The sequence below is a fragment of the Anastrepha obliqua genome, chromosome 1 (assembly GCF_027943255.1).
Source record: "Anastrepha obliqua isolate idAnaObli1 chromosome 1, idAnaObli1_1.0, whole genome shotgun sequence".
Taxonomy (NCBI): domain Eukaryota; kingdom Metazoa; phylum Arthropoda; class Insecta; order Diptera; family Tephritidae; genus Anastrepha; species Anastrepha obliqua.
In genome coordinates, this window is record NC_072892.1 from 179,696,138 (window position 1) to 179,717,007 (window position 20,870).

A 20,870-nucleotide genomic window follows, 5' to 3' on the forward strand; every position below is an offset into this window, starting at 1 on the left:
CAAACGACAGGTGGGCATTCCCACTACTTAGGACTGATAGCGGCATCTACTCACCTACCCTGCCAGAAAACAAAATAGATTAAGGAAACCAACACAAGACTTATTCTTGTCGAGCCCCTACGCTCCCGAGTGGAGAGAACAATAAACTACGACTACTAACATGCCGATCAACTTCGATTATTTCTGTGATTTTAGAAATGCCTGAATGAAATCGACGAAACCAAAATTGAACGTAATTAACTGTTACAGTAACGGCATCATGAACGCAATTCACAATTTCAGTGGACTGGCGTGCATTTTCGTCTTTATGAAAGAATAATTTTTAAATGTACCGAATTTTCTCTTTGTTGACTTCCATTGTTAACACCCTGTAACTCACAACTGTATGGAGTAAACAAAAACAGCAAAAGAATTTTTTAGTGTGAAATGTCGCCTTGATTAAATTGTTTCTTAGGCATTTCGCGAGACCACGATCACTACAGCTATCTACCGAGAAAAAAATAGATTTATTTTCCCACATAGTAGCCTCCCTTACAGCATTCACTCGTGAAAGTTTCAAATGATTAAGTTTAGTAAGGAAATAAAGCACAGTTTTCAAAGCATATTTGTAGGCGCTTTTCGCGTATGCCTTCTCCAATAAAATTACAAAACTTCTGTTAGATAAACACATACACATTTACACCGGAAGTGCATAACACAGTTAACATTTGTACAAATACATACAATAAATCTTGTGCAAAGCGTCATATGTTGCAACACCAAACATTCGACTAACACGAACACTTAACAATGTCAGGACAAGGGTGTGGATTTTAACAACTACAATTACATTCATAAATACCTATACATATATGGCGTATGAATACCGATACAGATAGGCGCGCCGGACTGGCATAGATTAAGTTTGGCGGGCTCGTTATAAACAAGCGAAAAAGACAAAAAATCGAGGTAGCAGCTCTTGGTAAAGTAGCAGTATTGGAGCATAAAATATTCACATGCCACGATGCATATTTACGCACTTATACATCGAAACGTATATATGTAAGCACTAACTTGTATGCTGGTGGCTATCTCGCATGCATTGCTGCTGGCAGGCATTTGCAGTGTGGCAAGTTGTAGCTCGAGTTGTCAGGCAGGCAGGATATCAGCCATTTGCAACATGCATACATGGTTTTTTGTTTTATTTGTAGATTTGCCGTTATTTTATTTAAATTTTTTTAAAGCATGTATTTTTTGTTGTATGCTTTTTTTTGTATGTTCTTTTTGTATATTTGTTTTTTTATAATTTAGTAGCATTCGCTGTCGTTGCTTCTGGCTGATTGTGTATGTATGTGTGTGTAGTTCGTTATACTAAATTTTTTCCGTATTTTTTTATGTACTTTTATGTAAGTATGTATAAGCTTGTGTTTACATATAAATTTGGGTTAATATAACATTTTTCACACAGACACACACGCATACTTGCGCTGTAAATTTAAAGTACAGGCAGCTTTTTGGTCAGGCCTATTCGTTGTTTTTCCTTATACTTTCGGGTCATGTGCCGCTAGCTGCCTCTAGTTAGCTTACGTAGCCGTTATGTAGTTGTACCTCTTTCCCCCTATTGTGGTTGGTGGCTCCTTTTACTTATATATAGGGTGAACGTTATGAAGTGTTAGCAACTTCGCACTTCTTGTATCTGTAAAACAGCTCAAGCAAGACATCAACGTCAAAATTGTTCGAATAAATATTTGTTTATAAGCCATCAAAAGCATTTGCGTCTCAGTTTTGTTGAATTTTTTTTTGTGTGATGGAATTTAAACGTAATAGTGTGATTGCGTTATATTTGGCTGGAAAATCACAACCAGCCATTGTTCGTGAGCTCAGTCACCTCAAAGTATATAAAGTATATATATAAATAAAATGTTTGTGTATCGCTCTATAAAACGTCACAATGATACTGGTAGCATTGCAAAACGCTATGGAGGTTGACCAAAAAAAAAACCGCAACAACGCCAGAAATGGTTCGGAAAGTTAAGGCTCGACTTGAACGAAATCCACGTCTAAGTGGAAGAAAAATGGCCAAAGAACTGAAAATATCGCAAGACAGCATTTCAATATGCGACAAATGAGCTCAAGGTCAAGGCTTACAAGTGCCAAAAAGCACACGATCTTTCACTCCACTCCACAACACTCAAAACGATCGTGTTTACTTGACCGAACGCTCATACGAGAATTTGAGCCTACGTATGGCCACTCGAAGCAATTTCCCGTCGCAAGTAATGGTTTGGGCCGCAGTGACCGCTGATGGACGCTCTCCAATCGTTTTTATCGAGCCTGGTGTTATCGGGTAAAATGTTCTAGAAGCTGCTTTAGAGCTGTGAACAACCAAACATTTCGATCGTAGACCATGGACGTTCCAACAGGACTCGGCACCGTCTCATAAAGCTCGTGTGAACCAAGAATGGTTAAAAAATCATGTTCCACACTTCATTTCGTCCACACAATGGCTTTCGAATTCGCTAGACGCAAATCCGGTGAACTATTCCATCTGATCCATTTTGGAGAGCAAGGCGAGGACTAAAAAATATGCCAGTAGGGATGCGCTGAAAACAGCGATTATACGAGAATGGGCCAAAATACCTCAACATCACATTCGTGCAGCATGCAACTCAGTTTTTGACCATTTCAAGGCTATAGTCTAGGCAAAAGATGGTCATATCGAGCTAAAGTGAATATATGTTAAAATTTTAATCATTTTCGAACAATTTTGTCTTTGAAATCAATAAAAACTAATTTCACACAAAAAAGTTATGGTGTTTTGAATAGGTAACACTTCATATCGTTCACCCTGTATATACATATACATATGCACAAATTAACGCACACATAACGACACTGCTACATTGCTCTGTTGCCCTGTGGAATAGGCGCTTTTCGCTTTTCGCAATTCAACATTTCAAGTTGGACAGTTGGGATTTGAAAAAGTGTAGCGGTTAATTACCTGTAGCTTCGTGACTGTGGCGCTGCAAAAAGAAGCTCATATATATGTATGCACATACCTATTGGAACAAGTCTAACATTCATGCCTACGCGCTTGATTTCGTATATCCTTTTCAGTTCGTTTGTCTCTAGTTTGTTTTCATTATGGCTTTACTTTTTTCTTCACTTGCCTTTCTATAGTATTTTTATTATATTTGTTGGTTTTTTTCTTCCTTTTAAAAGTGGGTTAATTGGTGCTTTCAAAGTTGCTAACTGTACTCTCTATTGGCTTAAAATCGTTTCACTTTCAACTAAACAAACAACCAAAAAAAAAAAAATATTCACCAAATAAGAATAAAAATTAAAAACTTCGCACTAAGCTCATCATTTGCAAAATATTTTCAGTACCCATTGTTGAATTTTGTTTAATTAAGAATTCGTTTTTTGTTTCTTTTTTCCATATTTTCCCATATTCTTTGTTCATTTTTGTTTTTTGCGTGTATAAACGTTTGGTTTCATTTTTGGTTTGAAAAATTGTAATTTTTTGTAAAAAAATCACCAAAACACCGTAAAAATTGCAAACTGTACAAATAATCGAATTCGAAGAATGCCCAAAACCCCTGTCAGATGGAGGCAAGACAAGCGGCAGGTCGGCAGGAAGGTCCATCACCACCACCACCACCACAACCACAACCACAACTACCATTACTACCTCTACTACCACCACTACCACTACCACTACTCTTTGTACTACTACAAACGCCAGCGCTACTGCTAGTGCCATTAGCCAAACAGTAGCAACAACAAGCGTTACTGCGGCTATTGGACAAACAATTGGCGTTAGTAATAAATGTGACCTAGCTACAAAGTCAACAATAGCTTTTGCTGCAACAAATACACGCACTACAGTACACACACCAATACATACGAACTCACTGAAACGCCCCACAAAGGCTACTAAAGCGTTAGGCGGTGAACTGGTAACACAACCAAGCGACATGACAGACGCACAAGAAACGACAGCGCCGCGCAGTGAAAACATCAACAATAACATATCCACCTTAACCACAACAGTGACAACAGCAACAAAAGCATCTGCAACACTAAAACCTATACTCAAGTGCACTGCCGTTAGCACTAAGCACAGCCTGGCATATGAGCAGCAAGCAATTACGTCTGCAGTACAACGCGCCAAATTGCATCTGAATATGACGGCACTTAAGGACAATGCAGCAACGGTGCACAAAGCCATGGCTGTTGTGCCTGACGAAGTGCCCATATTGCCCAAGAAACCGGCGCCAAAATCACCACAAATTACCACATACACACCCGTCTACACAACAAAGACGCTCACACCGTCGCCCTCAAAGACATATGAAAACGTGCAAGTAATTGATAGCGAAATAGACGAGGTATCAGACGATGCGGAGCAGAGGACGGAGGCGGAGGCGGAGGCGGACACGGAAACGGAGACGGCAATGGAGGAGCAACGAACACCAGCCGATGATGATGAGGAAACCGCAGGCATTAAAGATAATTATCGTGGTAATGACGAGAATATAGTGACTGGTACTACAAGGCGAGCACTCGGAGACACCCAAGACAACGAGTCGTTGTCACTGAAGGCAATAAATGAGCAGGAGACGCCAATGCTGGCGCAATTACGGGTGTATCAAAGAATACAAGAGGCTAATCTAAATGCGGAGAGAGTGAAAGCAAAAGAGATTTGTGATGAGTACGGTACACAAGAAATTATGAGCACTGAATTGGCGCAAGACCTTACAAATCCCGTTGATGAACTCCGCGTTATAGACGATAGTTCGACCAATGCTATAAATGAGGCTGACGAAGACGATGACACCGCTGGCGAAGAGTATACGGACGATGATCTCGATGAGGCTCTAGCCGAGGAGGCCGACGCGGAAGATGAATCGGCGATTAATGAGATATCAGCAGCGCAAGACCAAAGTAAAGTATTAACACTTGCACCTACTAGCTGCACTGCCCAATCAACTGCTGCTGAAACAGCGAAACTTGCTGAAGTCGAACCCCAGTCGACAATAGCGAATGAACCCCGCAAATCTATTATACCCACGTTAACCTTTGATGAGAATCATTACCTGCCCATGACCCCGAAGAAGAGCGATTTGGCTCAGCTTGGCAACTTGACACTCATAAGCATGCACGACTCCACCAACGAAGAGGAGAGTCCCTACGTGGAAATGTGCAAAAATCTTGTGGATGAAGACTCCAAGTCCAATTACGAGGTTATGTGCTTAAATCCAAACGTGGAGTCAGCATTGATTAGCGCTGCCAAAGCAAAGCAATTACAAGTACAAGCCGAACCGGTATATATGGAGTTGAATAGCGCAAATAGCATTACTGACGATCATGAAAAGTATCAAGCCAGCGCTGCAGCATCCGTTCAGCCACCTCCACCGCCATTGCCCTTAGATGAGCCACATAGCTCGTCTGGCAAGTCGACATTGAAGAAGAATAAAAAGACCACCGATATCTTGAAAAAGAAAGCGAAAAAGTCCAGCGCAGAACGCGCGCAGTGCAAACGCAAAGATCTGCCAGATATTCTTAAGCAATCGCAGAGCACAATGACACACGTCTCGGATAGCTCCGATGCCGACGACGAGTCTACTAAGCACAGTGATCTCAAAAAAATGCGCTCACGTACGCGTTTCAGTCTATCGGACACTTTTCGGCCTGCTTCCTATTACTTGGGTGCCTCCACGCCATTAGCTGATTGCGCCGAGAGTTCCGATAGTGAAATTGTGTCACCACCACCCATTCCAGCCTCTCCACCGCCCATGGAAGACTTGAAAACAGAGGAAATATTCTCTTCGGAGCACTACGATACGGTGAAGAGACGCGACAGCAGCAGTGGCAGCGCCACAAAAATAAATATCTCATACGATCAACTGCCTAAACTGCATGCGAGCAATACATCTCTGAATAGACAAAAGACCGAAACTACGTTGAAGTCTAGTCGCCTATCGTTGCCTGATCAGTTCTCGAAGCACCGCAGCTCAGGCCATTTCAAACAACCACATGCAAGTGCGCTGCTGAAGCACCACGAACGCACACTCTCCGACTCGAATTACAGCTTCCAAACCGACAATAGTTCAAACACTTCATCCGACTTTGACTTCTACAATAAACTCAAACAGAACTCACCTTCATATATCGCCACACCAGGACGCTATCAGTCCAATAGCTCCTTGACGCAAAAGTTCGTACTCAATGCCACGCCACCGACCGGCGACAGCAGCGAAACCGACTCGGCGGTTGAATTTAGACACCGCCAAGGCTCGGACTCCGAACTGGAACGTCAACGTTCACGTCGCCCGCTGTCAGAAGAGTCAATCAGTGAGATTGAATCTTTGCGCGAAAAATTCGAAGAAACATTATCACATGATTTGGACACCTATTTGTGTAATTTGCAGTCGAACGATTTGTACCTCTATCAAAATACTTTGCTGGACACGCCACTCACTATGGGCTCAGCGGACTTGCTGACTAAACTCATTAAACCACCAGAGACATTCCGAAACAAGGACGATGAGCACTTTTACGGAAATATACGCTTCGTTTCGTCCACCGACTCGTTACAGCGCTTGGGCAGCGACTATCGTGAGAATGCAGCAGCTGGCGCTAGCTGCCTTACACCCACCTCCGTCGAGCATGAACACCTAAAATACTATACACCCATACACAGCCGGAATAACAGCAACATCTCCGACAAATCCGTGCCCTACTACTATTCCGAATTGAATAGTAGTCGCGAAATGCTGGCCACGCCCACAGCGCCATTGAATAATCAGCGCGACGTGCATGCGCATGGCTCGAATATTGCGCACATTCACAATCCCATCGAAGGACATGCGATCTCAAAAATCAATATGGATTTGCTAGTTGATAAGGATCAAGCAATTGACAGCAAAAATTTGTACAAAATGAAAACAAATGTCGAGAAGCTGAGCTATCGTGCGGGCAAAATATTAAATGCTGGTGACATTTTGCCACACAGCACAGCGACGGGCGGCAACGCAGCATCTTCATCACTAGCAGGGCACTACGATTATCAACGGCGCCCGGTGCACGCCACCAAATTGAGCAATTTCCAACAGACTAACCTACTTCATACTCGCACAGAACTAACGCCATCCATTGTCATGTCGACGGCCATTACTGTCACGCCCGCAACGCCGACACAATCGTATTCCCCTTACCCTTCATATAGTGCCGGTGTTGGTGCGCGCGCTGACGGCAGTGCCACAAAAATCACGAATATGCAACAACAGCAGCTTGGGCATGGCAACGTCGTCGGTGTGGTGGGTCGTCATCCAAGTCATGTTGTTGTGGGTGATGGTAGCGAATTAGCTGTGGGTTCCATTGGGGGCCGACCGTCCACTAACACTAACCACATAGCGGCACAAGCCGTCGAACGTACGCACGCAAATAACTCAACAAAATTATCCGTTCTAGGCGCAGCACCTATTACCGGCGAGCTGCTGTGGGAAGAGGACACTTTATGGCGCGAAAGTTTGCGACGCGTCTCCCAGCGCCATGCACGTTCGCTGGACGATCTCGATCGCATTACAGCCAGTCCGTCAGCATTGATGAGGCGCGAACTGCATGCGGCTGAACGTACAACGAGCAAAGCGAAAATCACACGTGACGTTACCTATGTAAATGACAATATATCACAACAATTGCGCGCCACCTACAAGCCGCGACTGAGTGAACCAGCCACACGCATGACAATTAGGCCAGATACAATGCACGTGCGTGAGGCTGAAGAAGATCACCTTAATGAAAATGACGTGTATGTGCAGCTGCTAGAGCAACGTATGACGAGCGGCGATGATCAGAACTCAGATGTGTATGAGGTGTTGCGTGCCGACAGCGGCTCCAATCTATCACACAAATCAGCGGAGATCGACCGCGAAACGATACGCCAATGGGACTCAATGTCCAGTGGGCTAATGAAGCATTCGGGCAGTAATAGTAACTCAGAAAATGACAATCCCTGCGGCAGTGAGAGTCTGACGAGTGTGGGAAGTACAGTGCGCGCCATAATGGAACAATTGAATGTTGGCTGTGATGACGATGGCAATGTTGCGCATACGCCCAGTGCAACCGATGTCGAGTAAGCGATTGATTTGACATGCAAACGAACACAAAACATGTAGCAATAAATGTGCAACACCAATTACAAAAGTGCAACAGCAGAAACAAATGTGCAACAACAATAACAAATGTACAACAACAATAACAAATGTACAACAGCAATAACAAATGTGCAACACCGTTAATAAATGTACAAATTTGCAAAACAATAGCGTTACTTTAGTGCCTAGAAAAAGCGAAGCAAAAAAATATAAATAAATATTTATTCTAAACCACCTGTTCTGTGTAGACAACAATGACAACAGGTCACTTATACTCGTAGATGTCACCTATACCTGTACACAATTTTTGTTTAAAAACTGTTAGCGACAGTTGTCAGAGGCGCTATTGTTTACCTTGTTTGCCTGCTAATTGCATTTGCATGTAAGCGAAGCAAAGCCAAACAGCAACAGCAGCACAAACAAAGCGCCACTGTAGATATCAACTTTGAACGCATAACCTCAACTGCGCGCACAACGAATTTCATCGAATTTAGCCAAGGGCAATATTACACTTTTGTTGATTTCCCAGCGCGGCGCATACAAATTTGAAAACAAGCCAACATAAAAGGATACAACGGCTGCACAAACAAATGCAGTGAATAAGCATACAACACACACACACACACACAAACACCTTTGCGGCAGGGCGTTCAAACCACAGCCAAATATATAAGAACGTATGTATGTATGTGCGTATGTGCAGCTGGCTAAATTTATTGAATTTGCACAAAATTTTGCATTGGCGTACAAGCACACGCACACACTTTTAGCATAAGCGTATCAATAAACACACACACACAAATAGACCATTGACTGTTGCTAGACAACTCGACAGTTGGACGGACTGGCGTAACAGACAAATACAGATGCAGCAACAGCGGTAAACAGCACTTACACACTCGCATTTTGTGTTTGCCTGCAATTTGCAATGATTGTTATTACTTTGTTGGCTGTTATTGTTGTTGTTGTCATAGAAAGTTCTATTTTGTAATGGTAACAAATATTAAAAAATACAAAAAAAAATCAGAAAATAAAATGGTAAGCAACTATATTTTTCTACAATACTACAAATATTCCTATTCTTCTGCTTCTTCTTCTTCCTTTCAATTATTTTCTAATGTAAAATAAAATTTTCAAAAGCACTTTTGCTTCATCTTGTTTGTTTGCAAAGTTTCTACAATTAATATTTAACTTAATGTTTATAAAAAATAATTTCATTTAGCTTTGCTACTAAACAAACAAAAAAAAACACTAACAACTACCGCAGCTCCTGCCTTTCTTACCCCCTCAAGTAACAAGAAAAATCCTTTGCTGCAACGCCATCTAACGCAAATCGAAATTAATTCAGTTGTTTAGCTGCAAAATAAAATAAATAAAACAATTATTTTATAGTGAAAATGTATAAATTGTAAATTTTATTTATGTTGAAATCGTTTAACTTCGTTTAACTACGCTTCAGCTGCAAATTTATTGAAGCAGTATTTTGGCATTCGTTTCATTTTACGGCACTAATTTATGGATGTATGTGTGTTAGGCCGATTGCTATAGCCGATTGTTGCTAGTTTCCGTTGTTTGCTAATATAAATATGAATAACTGTATTTCATGTAAATAAAAAAATATATAAAAATATGTATGTATGTAAATGTATATAAAACCCATTGAATAGTTGCGCATAACTAAATTTTGGCTTGTGAAAAATTATATTTTATGTTCCCCATTGATGAGGATAGGAAAATATATGGTTGAAAATATAAGCAAATTTGTATTTGTATCACTCATACGCACAGGCGTCTACAATTTTTAGCAGCCCTAAGTAGTAACGCGATGCAACAGAATTTTTGGCCCCGGAATGATTCCAAGTCAGGATGAAAGACCTACACCCTAGACTATACATATATGTATTCTATGTATGTACATATAATTGGCGCGTACACTCTTTTTGGGTGTTTGGCCGAGCCCGTCCTACTATTTGTGGCGTGCGTCTTCATGTTGTTCCACAAATGGAGGGACCTACAGTTTCAAGCCGATTTCGAACGGCAGATATTTTTATGAGAAGCTTTTTCGTAGCAGAAATGCAATGGGAGGTTTGCCTTTGCTTACCTTTTTCTTCATTTCGGTCTTTCACCGAGATTCGAACCTACGTTCTCTCTGAATTACGAATGGTAGTCACGCATCAATCCATTCGGCTACGGCAGCCGCCTAGACTATAATAAACGCTTAAAAAATCGTGTGCCACTCTCAGGAAAAAATGTTATATGGACATATTAAGAGGGAGCCTGGTTTATGAGGTCTAAAAATTGCATCTCTTTGCGATTTTTTTTTTAAGGAAAAAATTAATTTAGCACTGAAGAATTAGTAGAGCGCTGCAACGCTGGAGTTTCCAACTGGCGTACAAGATACAGCTCGTAATTATTATTTAAAGCAAAAAATTCAAATGGATTTTTAATTATCATGATTTTTTATTCTAGATGAACTAAGAAAACTGAGAGAAATTCCTAAATTTCAACTTTTTGGAGGTTTTAAAGAAAAAAATGCCTTTCTATAAAAAAAAATTCACTTGAACTTGGTATAAAAATCTTGAAAAAAATTTTTTTATCTATTTTGTTAGTTCAAATAGAAGAGAATTTAATACTGAAGGGAACAAGCTATGATTCACTTCAAAAGGTTCATTACTTTTTTCATTCATGTACGCCAATTCAAAGAAATCATAAAAATGAAAAGTCGAGAAAAGAAGATATAGTTTGTACTATAGCTGCCCGGTCACAGCGTAACTACCTAACGCTCGCTACCTTTGGCTTTGCATCTACGGAAATATTGAGAATTAGGCTCTGTAACTTTGTGTGAATATTCTGAAATATATTAGAAATCGTTTAAAACGAAAAAAAAAATGATTTTTGTTGACCTTATAAACCAGGTTTCCCCCTTAAGTTTGCTATTTTTCAGCTGATTGTTTTTAGAATAAGTTGGAAAAAATTTTAAAATTCTTATCGCAGCGATAAGCGACCCTTATCGGGTACATATAGCAAAATTTCATGGTGAATAATTTTGTAGAACATTTTAACCCATTAGAGCTCTTTCCCAAAAGCACTTTTTAGACCGCTTTTTTGGAAAGTCTAAACGCAATGGCAATTGGGAGGCCGCTAGTGGGTTAAAAAATGTTCTAGAAAGTTATTTACCGTAAAATGTCACTAAAGGTTTGTTCAGACAAAAACTCAATGCAAACAACTTTATACAAAAGAAATTAAAAAAAAAATACCTTTTCTTGAAATTTGCCGCCACTTTTATGCCCTCTTTGTGCGGCATTATCAGAAACGCGCTCGAAATGCCTGGGAGCCCTACAGTTTGGGGGTCTGAAGGATATCTCAAAATCAAATCTTTCAGCACTGCTTACATTTGCTAAAAGCGTGGACCTCCTACCTGATATCTAGCTTAAATCTTAATAGAGGTCAGTCTCCATCTGGTATCGTTGGGGGCCAAAATATCTACGCGTGACTTAATGCCAGCCGGATTAACCAAACCTAACAAAACCTAAGCTTTCTTTTAATAGCATTTACGTAGTGGGTGTAGAGCTTATCAAAAATATTTACAATTTTTGATTTTTTTGTATTTTTTTAAAGTTTATTTTGCGCCAAAAATTCATCCAAATCAGAGGAAAACTTACGGAGATATAAAACTCTGACTGAAAGAATTTAGTATGTGAAACTTGGAAGTAGTGAGACTTGAAGCATATTTGACTGATTTTTTTCTAAAACCCGAATTCTGTGCCCAAATTCATCTTAACCTGTTAAGCGATTAATTTTTCTTAGACAGCTCAATTTACTGTGCTGAATTAATTTCAAGCGAAGACTGTCGATGCAAAACCGGTTTTCAGCCAAATATTGGATTCACCGCGCGCGTGGGCTGAACGATTATGATAACGATTATCAGGAAATTCAGTGTTCATGCTTACTGTCAAAATAACATGGTAATTTTCGTTTTTTGCTTAACTTTAAATTTCATAGCAAATGCTATTTCCTTTTTCGGCATGACGCACATATACGACGTTAACTAAAAAATGAACTTTTGAAATTGACGCATATATACGACATAGTCACTTAACAGGTTAAGGATAAAAGCTCTGTGGAGTTGGCATACAAATTTAATTAGAAAAGTAAAATGGAAGCCGTCAAATCCGAACTCAATGGCTTTTGTTACTGCTGTCGTAAATATGACTTAAAAAGTGAGCAAAAGGGAAGTGTCAGTATAGATTTTATTGAAGTGCAGGTGCTTTTTAGAGAACGATTTATTATATTTATATGACATTCACGATAAAGCCGACTCGTTTTTGTAATTTCTTGGTGAAATGATGTACTTCTTGGCGCACATTCGCTGTTAACTTAGGCTTTTTCGCAGCACGCTGAGCTTTCAAACGGGTACCTATGCTGCGGATGTTGCTCATAAAAATCCAATTAGATTGAGGAAAAATTCTATACTTAAAGAGTCGCAAACACGTTTACTCAATTACCCGAAATAAAAACAAATTCGGCTGTAATTTATTATAGAAAACTAAAAAAAATCTTAAAAAATATTAGTTATTTATTTTTTATTTGATGTATGTGCACCGTCTATTCCAAAAAAACCAACCTTTTGCTTATAAATAGTAACAGCCAATATCCAAATACTTCTATTATTCAATATACCATATGCGACTTCCACACACAAGTCTGTCAGCTTTTTCTAGTTATCTACGAGGGTCGTTCGAAAAGTACGTGCAAAGTCAGAGAAATGTCACAGGCGCGCATCGAGAGTATGCTTAGTTAGTAGCGTCTCTTGGCAGAACACACACCAAGTTTCAGCCAGATTGGTCTATTTAGTCTTTTCCATCACTACAACGGACCACCCACGCTTTAGCAGTTGTGGTCACAAAATTAATGGAAATGAGATTCCAACTCGTTTCATAAGGTTCTCATCATGCCCGTCCTAAAGTATGGCTCAGAAGCTTGGACGATAACAATATCCGATGAGACGTCCCTTGAAGTGTTTGAGAGAAAGATTCTGCGGAAGATTTTTGGACCTTTGCATTTTGATGACGGCGTAGGTGATGGTAAAACGTAGCTGTGAGAGCTTTACGACGACATAGCGCAGTGATAAAAGATCCAGAAGGAATTTCTGCCTACCGGTTACTTCTTTAATTTAAGTATTTTCTATTTTCGGACCAAAAAAGCTAAAAAGACGTACTACGTGGTTTCTAGAATAATTTGCAAAATAGTTTTTATATAAACATTTTTTCAATAATGTGAGGTGGAAGCACTTAGTGAAAAATCGGAAACTCAAAACTTTATCAATCAGCAATTTTTAACTGTCAGGGCTCGGTTAAAATTTTATTGATGATTTTTATTAACTGACATACCCATTGATTAGGTAAGGATAGGTTTTTGTGGCAGTCGGCTTAGAGTTACCAACTCCTTCGACCATTAGGTCGTTAGAGGACAACAACAACAACAACCATTAGGCCCGTTGTGATATCACTGTATAACACGAGAACCTTACTGTTTACGTTTCATGGCACCAGTTAGACTCTCTTATGAAGCGTAGGATAGTTTTTATCTCAACATCAGATAGTTCCGTAAGAGAGTCAAAATGATATTTTTCTAACAATCGTGCTCTACTCCTAGCTAAGGCTGGGCAATTACAAAGGAAGTGTTCTGGCGTTTCTTCCTCTTCCTCGACTCTAAAACTTCTGCAGTATTCATGCGAAAATACTCCTAGCCTAGAAGAGTGCCAACCCAACAGCCAATGGCCGGTGACACAAGCCACGACCTTCGAGATGTTAAGCAATTCTCCTGATCTTCTCTTATCAATTTTAGGCCAAATAAGCCTGGTTGTAACACAAGTATTTTCTTCTCTCCAAGACCTATATGCCTCCCGGAGATCATTATCTTCTATTCTTAATTTGCCAGTTGCCATAGGAATTCCAATATTTTCTTTGTTTTCAAGCGGGGAAGATTAGTACTCTTGCTGGCTACCCATATAAGGCTGTCCCTGAAGACGGTGGTAATATCATTTAGAGCTGCCAGGCATTCCTGAGCAACATTTGATCTTAGTATATAGCATAACTGTCTCCATTGATTTGATGGCTGTCCGAGAAGATATTTATGGTAGTTTATGTTGCGGCGTGTGTGTTAAGGTACGCAGTTACCTCTCTACTTGGTAGACGCAGCAGTAGTTCGGAAGTCGGACAGATAATTCTAATCCTAATGTTTCTGAAAAAAGTCCATAGCCTACTTTATTTTCTAGTGTAGATCCATCTGTGTAGAAATTAACTTTCCCTCTTCAGCGCAGTCTTTGAGTTTGCCACTCTCTCCTTGACGGCATGCTAGTCTCTAAGAGCCTGCCGAAGGTGGCTTTTGGGAACGCGTAGTTGATTTTCTCGTTATAATTACTCAAAGTATGTGGTATAGAAGTGGGGCCAAACCGCCGGGTCTTCTACAACGCCGTACTTTTAAGTATAAGCGCTGAAGTGGAACCTTTCGGAGCTTTTAGCTAACGTTTAAAAAAGTGAATGTGCAAACCGACGTACAGTAAAACAAAGCATCTCCAAGCCTTTAAAATCGAATACCTCGAAAACGGTTAAGTTTTTCACATCATTCAATGAAACCCAATTAGAAAGAAATCACCGATCATCGATAACCTTGTATATTCCAGTAACTTTGTATATTCATGCATACATATTTTTTAATTCTTTAGAAATGAGAATGTTGCTAAAATATTTTAGTATTTTTTTTTTTAATTTAGGCATGTAGTCCTTACTAATGCTACACCATCACATTCTACTAATGCATTACTTAATGTTCAACCCTTTGTGGTGTTTTTAACATTTGGTATGGATTTTAGTGAGTACGGCTAACATTTCTCCTCTCTTATCTTAACTTCATTAGCCTTTGCATATTCACAAGACATATTAACCCGCTCAACGCTCAGTCATCCAATTCAAATCAAGCACTTACTACTAACACTAAAATCATTTCATGCGGCTGTCTTTCAACAACACTAACAAATGTGCATATCAGTAAAAGTATTGACATTTTCTCACTGCATCCAGAGTTAATCATTGACCCCCGAAACTCTTCAAAAATATCGCTTTCCTTACGCTCTACTTTAAAATACGGGCCTACGTTGCTTACTTGCGCTACTTTTACCATCTTGGAGACTTTTCCTTTGCCTGCTTTAATTCCCATTTTGCTCTAACTGTTCTACGCTACTCTCCGCCTTTTAACCTCTACTTTTACCGCTCCTCTTTCCCTTGTTCTATCACAACGCCTACAAGATTGAGAATTAAAACTGTGGCATTTGCAATTTGTCATTTTGTCTGTTTTCTCTTTGCTCTTCTCTTCCACACACACACGCATACACAAATACACATTCGTATGAAAAACACGAACACACACACACACGCACATGACGACTCCAACGTAATGCCGCTCTATGCCGTTACCAGCAGCGTCAATTTCGGTGCGGAATGTACGCAATTTACCCAAAGGCAACCTTACCGTTAAACCAGATCCTTCGGATGTGCACAACCCTCTGCAGCAGCAGCAGCAGCAGTCGCAGCTACACCAACAGCAACACTTAGCACAAGGCAATTACGATCAAACGACATTGGGTAAACTAACGAATTCCTATTACGGCACAGCACACGATACCAAATATGCGAAGACAACAACACTCACAGATCGTAGTGGCGGCCATGGCATTGGCGGCATTTATGGCAGCAGCGGACTCATTTCGGGCGGCAATAGCATCTTAGCCGCCTCCACGCCAATGCATCCCAGCGCAAATGGTGGCGACTATTACGGCAGCGTGGGCGGTATAGCTACAAGCAATTTATGGCAAGGCCAACAGCAACAACAACAAGCGGCATATCCCATGAGACGTGTGGAGAGCCGCGCTGAAATCGATATGCTGGAACGTGAGACGAGCACACAGATGAGGGTGAGTATGTATGTATGCGTGTATGTATGTAGGGTTGTATATGGGGATAAAGCGCCAAGTGACACAGAAATATATTGACTTGCATTGATAAATGCGCCGGGAATTACTTTGCTTTGGCTGCAGCCAAAGTCAAATGGCCAAAGTTTGGCGTAAATGGAGGAAGAAAAATGAAAGAAAAAACTATTTAATAGAAAATGGAAAATGCTGGTAAGAAATGTGTGGTTGTGTGGGTATTGGCGAGCGACATTGAAAGAAATTCAATTTAAAGTGAACTCCCGCTTTTTATTGATTTGCTGCACGCGCTTTGCCATTTCTCTTTTATTTCATTAATATTGCCTCTGTTTTTTTTATGGTTTAGAAACTTTTGTTATTTTCAGTTTTTACTAATGTGCAAAGTTTTTACTTTTAATTTTTGTTTTTATTTACTTTTGTTTCAAATACCCAAAAATTTCAAAATACAAAAAATGTTGTGCGCTCACCGCTTGCCTGCTTTCTTGTGCGCTTGTCCCTGCTGACCTTGCTGACCCTGCTGTCTCTGCGGCTGCTTAGGATTTGGATGTATCCGCCGGTGATTTACTGAGTCGAACACACGAGGAGCTCGTTTTGCTGCTGATACAGCTGAGAAGACAAAACAGCAATACGGCGCGTGCCATCGAGCAATGCTGCAGCGACATTCATGAAGTGCAGGTTGATAAATATTTGTTTTTAAACTCGTAGCCGTGCATGCATAAGCATAACCGGGGGTGTTGGACAACTACAAATACAACTATTCAAATTTAATATCATTCAATTATCGCTTATATTTTTTCCATGTCGCACATTAATTTCTTCGTAATAACGTTTTTCTTTCTTTACACCCCACTCCTCCTCCATTATTAGAATCGTCTACGCTCTGCTGAGGGTCTAACACGCGCCGAAAGTATACAGCGCTTGGATTACCTGAAGCAACATCTGCTCGATTTGGAGCGCCAGTATGAGAAGAGCAAACCGTTGGTCAACTTAGTGGACAATATGGTGAAACTCGGTTCACTCTATCGCAACAACGACATAAACGGCCGCCAACCACAACGCAACGAGGCCGTGACACTGGATCGACTCGAATTCAATCAGCGCATACAGGAGCGACGTCTGCTGCAGGAGGAGCAGAAACAATGGGATCGGCTCAGCCCAAATCACAGCGAGTTGCAAGTGAGTATGACTTGTATTTCATTTCACAATTAATAAAGCCTTTCGACCACACGATTTCCATGCAGTCAAAGCTACTAACTCTTTACCATCAATTTGTTAGTAGCTGAAGTAGTTCGTCATCCATCTCTTTCTAATGCAAGCAGCTGGTGGTTTTTAACAAGGAAAAGTTCGCAAAATGCCTATTGTTAGCCTATGCGTCAGCTTCAAACCATTTAAGGGGGTCTTCTACCGTCACGGTTTGAAAAAATCGATTTTTTTTTTTTAGATTTTTTAAAAGCTACTAATGTTAAGAGTATGCTATAAAGAGGGTTTTATGAAAAACATGTTCCTTCATGAGCATTTCGGGGAGAATACATGCATGCTGCAATCATGTGTTATACCAAACTTTATCTTTAAACGCCTTTTCCCGAAAGTTGACTTTTTTCAACTTTCTGGTCACACATCTACTATAAATATTTGTCGAATTCATTCCATCTTTTTTCCAGTTATTCAGTGAACATCTCGCTATGTTTTCCCAGACCACTTTTTTCAATTTTTGATTAGTTTAATTTTGCGGGCCTCTAAAGTGTAAAAAAAAGAGGAAATTTTCAAACTTTTTTTTTTAAATCACGCATTTTTTACAAATTTCAAAATATTTAAAATCGCCACTGGGAAAACATAGCCAACGCTACACTTTATGATAAAAAAAAAATTTTTTTGATTTCAGATAAGTAAAATGGTCGATCGCGTGCCACAAAGTCGCCTAGGACATTTTTACAAGGGCAACCTCGAGGACGGTTCAAGGACACAGGGCCAAAGAATTCGATTTGAAAAATATATTTTTAAATAGTGCAAACTTGTGCAAATTAAATAAAAAAAATCTGATTTCATTATCTCAAGTGGTTGCTTTGTAATTAATTCCCAAAAATAGGCCCGAGATTAAGGCGCGACGGTAGAAGACCCCCTTAACGAACATCTTAGCCTCTGAGGCAGCATTCTACCACTTATTTAACTAGTCCATTATGCACCCAAAAAATTGTAGTCCTATTTGTGTTGAAAATCATCACTTTTGGATGAGTTGGGGAAAGGAAAAACTAGAGAAAATTTTCAAAAATGCAGTGCTGCGTAAAGTTATTAAATTGTCTTTTTTGTATAATTTTTGTTACAACAACAACAACACACAATAATTTTAAAACAAAAATTAAATGCATAAATTTATAATATCTTTTAGTTTAGGTAAAATTTATTTGCATTTATATTGCAAATTTGCAAATAATTATAAAGTCGATATAATTTTTGTTTATTACTAGGTTGTTCAGTATGATTTGCGGTTCGATAAGAAAAAAACAAGTTTATGGTTTGAAATACACTTTATTATTCAGTATCTTCGTCTGAAGCCCTCGTACGACAATATACAATACAATATATAATATATATTCAGTGTAGTCTCCCTGAACACCAATTCACTACTTGTTCCAACGAGATTCCAATTTATGCATACCATCTCTGAAGTGAGGATCTGAAAGAGCTGCAAAATACGCTTCCACAGCTGTTATGGCCTCAACATTTGTGAAAAACACTTTCCATGCATGCATTTCTTTAGTTCTGGAAACAGTTGGAAGTCGCTATGGGGCAAATCTGGTAAATGCTGTGGATGCTCTAACAATTCGAACTTTAATTCATAATGATGAATAATTATTTTTTTCTTTTGCAAACTGGTTTTTTATTCACGAATTTTTTCCTTCAACTGCTCTAAAAGATTACAACAATATTCGGAATTTATTGTTTTACCAGTTCTTTACCATTCCTTTCGCATCCCAAAAAAACTGATGCTTTCAACTTTTTGCCCGATTTCTGGATACGAACCCATTTCGGAGCCGAAGCACCTCTTGTTTTGATTTAAGATCATTGTGATAGACCAAGTCTCGTCCATAGTGAAGCATCGACGCACAAATCAATTTTTTCCTTCCAAAACCGCTCTAAGTGTTGCTGAGAAAGTCACATGCGGATGTGTTTTTGTTCCAATGTTAGCGAATGCGGAAACCGAATACTTCAGTCCAAATATTGGTTATTTACACTGCTCAATGAGACGCCTAGGGCTTCTGCTAAATCTTCTCTATCAGTCACTTTACCATTTTACAATACGATATCCTGTATTTATTCTACGATTTCTGGTATTGTTGTTGTTTTTGGACATCCTTGACATGGATCGTCTTGAAGGCTTATACGACCACGTTTAAATTCTGGGCGATGCGAACTGCTGGCATGGAAGCGCTTTTAAAATTACCACCACTAAATTTAGCAATACAAGAGGAAGCTCTCCCTTTTCATATGAAAAAAAACTTAAACCAAGAGGTCTTACTGGACACCTAAATATCTTGAACAAGATTCAACATGCAGTTAATATAACCCAGGCGAATGACCACACGGAACCCGTGCTCAATTTTATAAAGAGATACAAGGTTATCTTACCTTCTACGGAAGAGTGGAACTCTAACCCAACATGGCTAAATGATGACTAACAAAAATGGTACACAGATGGTTCCAAAACGCCCCCAGGGGTAGGAGCAGGAATAGAGGGGCCTAGAGCACACAAATCCCTAACACTAAGTACAGATACCACGATTTTCCATGCGAAGCTCTTTGCTATAATAGAAACAATTGAAATCATATCCAAAAGAGGGTTCGATAAAGTAAAAATTAAAATACTTTCGGACAGCCAATCGGTTCTCCAAGCCTTGAATAGCTTCACATTCCAGTCAAAAGTCCTAATAGAGTGTAACAATCCACTCACCAAACTGGCCACTCATAATCCGATCTCACTGATTAGGGTACCAAGACATGAGGGGCACGAAGGAAACGAGAAGGAGACTTTTGTGCCAAAAAAGGGCCATTGGACCAACCACATTTTTCGGCTTTAACCAAAAATAATATAAAACAGGAAACCAAAAAATGGATCCAAACTAAAATCCGGGAGCACTGGAACCGCACAAGCGGCCTTAATCCCTCCAAAAAGTTTTTGAACTTCAATGCCAACAGAGCAAAATTTGCTCTAACTCTAGATAAAAAGGGCTTCAGATTACTCTGTAGAGCACTTACAGTAATAAACACTTTAACACAATAGGGTTGTCTAGTACAAAACCATGCAGGATCTGCTGTGATAAAGAGGAATCTATGAAACAATTAATTACCAACTGTGCGGCATTAGGCCACAGGAGACACAGAATCCTGGGCTTGTACCTACTAGGGTAGGAAGACCTACAATTGCTCGCTCCTAAGGAGCCGGTTCGATTCCTTGGTAATTTTTTTGTTCGACTTCAAGCGATCGAAAATATGCATTTACTGAAATTTACATTTAATTTCTATTAATCAATTAGATTTGGTCACTTATCGAAATACTCCGTATCTTACTCGTTCTTACTTTCTATCGATTGATCGCGCAGACTATTTTTGCTGTGAAGTTGAGGAGACAGATACCTGTAAACGGCCATATTTTCCCTGATTTTCATTAAAATTATTTAAAATGAAGAAGTCAATATATTTTTTTCAAAATTAGCAAACAGTGTATTTATACATTCAAATTATAAATT

General features: G+C 39.7%; 1 protein-coding gene across 2 annotated transcripts in view; it reads left to right on the plus strand.

Annotated features, from left to right (window-relative positions):
• The window catches only part of LOC129242380 (uncharacterized), a 329,060-nt gene that overhangs the window by 287,169 nt on the left and 21,021 nt on the right, over positions 1-20,870 (plus strand). For both annotated transcript variants that reach the window (XM_054878991.1, XM_054879000.1), the window contains 3 exons: positions 15,620-16,113; positions 16,663-16,800; positions 16,993-17,301. In XM_054878991.1, the coding sequence (XP_054734966.1) occupies positions 15,620-16,113; positions 16,663-16,800; positions 16,993-17,301 (941 nt within the window). The remainder of the gene's footprint in view (positions 1-15,619; positions 16,114-16,662; positions 16,801-16,992; positions 17,302-20,870) is intronic.